This window comes from Austrofundulus limnaeus, unplaced genomic scaffold (genome assembly GCF_001266775.1).
Source record: "Austrofundulus limnaeus strain Quisiro unplaced genomic scaffold, Austrofundulus_limnaeus-1.0 Scaffold145, whole genome shotgun sequence".
NCBI classification, from domain to species: Eukaryota; Metazoa; Chordata; class Actinopteri; order Cyprinodontiformes; family Rivulidae; genus Austrofundulus; species Austrofundulus limnaeus.
The window spans coordinates 710,079-713,365 of NW_013952547.1; the positions used below are offsets into that span (position 1 = coordinate 710,079).

At 37.4% G+C, this 3,287-nt stretch overlaps 1 protein-coding gene across 1 annotated transcript in view; it reads right to left on the minus strand.

Moving 5' to 3' along the window:
• tm7sf2 (transmembrane 7 superfamily member 2) overlaps positions 1–3,287 on the minus strand; it is a 13,350-nt gene that overhangs the window by 8,320 nt on the left and 1,743 nt on the right. The window contains exons 4-6 of the mRNA XM_014016447.1: positions 2,657–2,711; positions 2,125–2,319; positions 1,046–1,149 (exon numbers count right to left, since the gene is read on the minus strand). Of these exons, the coding sequence (XP_013871901.1) occupies positions 1,046–1,149; positions 2,125–2,319; positions 2,657–2,711 (354 nt within the window). The remainder of the gene's footprint in view (positions 1–1,045; positions 1,150–2,124; positions 2,320–2,656; positions 2,712–3,287) is intronic.

Consider the following 3,287-nt stretch of genomic DNA (forward strand, 5'->3'; position numbering starts at 1 on the left):
TATATATATATTTGGTTTTAAAGACTTGTGAAATTAACAGGGACCTAGTGATTATATCAGACTTTATTTCTCACTGGTAACTCTACATTTCATCTCATTCTCTCTGATGACGCAGATATAAATATTGATGTGAAACCCCTTCCTAAAATACATCTGTCACTGTGCTGGGTCATCGGGGAAGGAAAAGCTTCAGATTTGGGTTGTGTCAAAGTCAGACCACAAAACTGATCAGAGGAGAGCGACACTGCCACCTGATGGTCGAGTTAGGCCTTAAAAAGAAAACACATTAAAGTGCCTGTGACATGTCTATCCATCAAATGCAAAAAGTCAAAGAAACCTTGCATAAAACTTGATTTTACACATCTTGTCACATAAATTGCATATTTTCTTTTGAACTTGGCTCAGCCAAAGTGAAACAGGAAGTGACATCCAAAGGGAACTCTTTAAGAAACAGAACTCTGTATTTGTTTTTTATTGTCAGAATATTATTTGAACTCTGACTCGTCTTCATCTCTCTTTGCTAGTTACTCAAAATAATCTAAAGAAACATCAAACATGGTATGCTTGTTTGTCTTTGTGTCTATGGTGTATAATGATGTGATTGTGATGCTGTATTTCTGAGTGTTTTATGTGCTGCAGAACAGGAACCTGCTGTAAAACAGCAATTATGCTGAGTCAGGCTTGATTTTTAGTAATCTTTTCCTGTTAAATCAATAAATCAAATCAAATCAATCAGATTCTTCTCCACAGTCTGTGTTGTTTGCTATTTTATCAATGCTTTGTTCCATGCAGGCATTCCCCTTTGACATCACTTCCTGTTATTTCACATGCAAATATCTCAACAATTGTTCATGTCAGCAGCGGGAGATTATTTTTGCAATATGCTAATAATGTTATCTTTCCAATATTGCCATTGCATTTTTTTTTAAATTTCATGTCACAGGCACTTTAATACTGCATTTCAGAACAAATTTGTAAAATCTGAGAAAAATAAGTTTATGAAACTTTTTAAATCTTAGGTCTTTACGAGAACAGCTAAACTCACCCAGCCAATCAAACCTGGTCTGAGTTCACAGAAGTATTTTAGATCAAAGTTTCCAATCCGAGGGTTCAGCTCGCGTCCGATGAAGAAGTCATACAAGGGATTTCCTACAACAAAAGAGAAGAAAATAAAAAGTATGTCACGTTAATTAAAACTTCATAACTTTGTGGATTTAGTGCTTGAAGACATATAGAGTAATAAAAAATTATAAAAATTAACAATTTACCCTACAAGTAGCTCCTAACAGTTCTAAAAGTAGCATTAGCACCTAGCAGCACGATTGTAGTGAGAAGTTTCTACTTTCTAATTGATAATTTTCATTCATTCATTCCTTGTGATTTTATGCATCACATAAATCAGATTCAGATTTATTTAAACCTCACATTAGGAACCAATTTCCAGGCCTCAGTGCAGCGGAACACAATGGAACAACAAAACAACCAATTAAATTAAAAACTAATAGACAAAAAAAGTTTGTTACATTTATAAAAACATCATTTCAGCAAGATTCATGAGCAGCGACAGTTCACAGCAGAGCTGTTGTGCAGAGGATCCAGCGTTTGTGGCTCAGGCATTCCCCTATGTGAACTCATGTAGGCTGAAAATTTACGATACAATAAACAATTTGTCTAAAGTGCAAAAAAACTGCTTTAATATACATTATGTACACCTTACATTTAACCCAGCACATAAATCTGATAAAATAACAAGGCTGTGGAAACTAAGCTGATATAGTGCTGCTGAATCTTTCTGTTGGTAAACTCATAAAAGTAATCCTTTCAGAGTTTTAGATGTTGTGTCACTCTCTGCCTTTCTGGATGCTTTCTGCCTGAGGATGAAGCAGAACATGGAGTAGCTGCTACAGCAGGGTCAGCTCACTTGAAAACACAGCCTCCACTGGAAGCCTGATGCCTGCAAGCTGCTGCAGAGCTTTACAGTTAACTAATTACCCAAAAGCATACTAAAACCCAGCACCTCCCGAAGCAGATATTCAAATACACAACAAGACGCCTGCAGCTGTTTTTATAACCCCCTGTTGTCATATTGATGCATTCTTTAATAACAAACTTGCATTTTCTCACCTGTGTTCCCCCCGAGAGCCAGAGCATGGGAAGGGGCCCAAAACGAGCGGATGTAGAGGTAGACGGAGAACAGGAACGACACTGATATGGCAGACGCCGCCAGAGGCAGGAGCAGCTCGAACAGATATCCGAGTGGCGCCTCCAGCCCCAGTAACAACATCAGCAACACGGTGCTGATGCACAAACTGTGGAAACCTCGGGGAGGGAAACAAATAAATCTAAATGTTACAGCCCAGGGGAAGAGATAAACAAACAGATGGGGGCCAGTATAAAAAAAAGTGAGTTAGCAAAGCTGAGAAATATCTAACTACAGAAAACTTTAGATCAGAGTAATGTGAACGAAGAATTTAATCTCTAAATATTGTAGGAAAGCTGTGAAAGATTGCAGCTACGTGTTCCTGTACTATAAATATTTCATACTTCAAATAGGACTATGGATAAAACCTGCTTGTTCAATTCATGCTAATTAAACTCTAAAAACAAAAGTACCATTTACTGATCAATCAAGCAGCCAAACTTGAACACAACATACCATTGATGGAGTATTTGAGACGCGTTCCATCCCTCAGCATTAACCCTTCAGATACCTGCAGGCAAATACACCCAGTCTCAACAAAAACAAATACTGTATCACTCAAACTATTAACAATCTGAGGAAACAAATCATATTACCTTCCAATTCACCCGCCTTTCCTACTGATGGTGGTCAGAGGTGGCGCCGGTGCATGGCAGCCCCACCTCTGTCAGTGTGCAACTGTGGCTACAATGTAGCTTACCATCATCAGTGTGTGAATGTGTGTGTGAACGGGTGAGTGTCTGCGCTTTTAACACATCCCTTTTTAAACACTGATAAGAACRACCATATTTATTCATGTATAATAMGATCTCACGTATAATACGATCATCATTTTTGAGCTTAAAAAGCGTAAAATATCCAATAACCCGTGTATAATACGACCCCCCTACTTTAAGGATGATTTTTATGGTTAAATTTATAGTATTATACATGAATAAACACAGTAAGTGTACAACTGACTAAAGCTGAAATAAATACAGAAATATTCTTAAAAATAAAACAAAGTTTTTCTCACTGATGAGTTTCTAGTGAGTAGCTAGTATGCATTATGGCAGATTTACTTTATGGTTGATGCCAACTTTAAAGC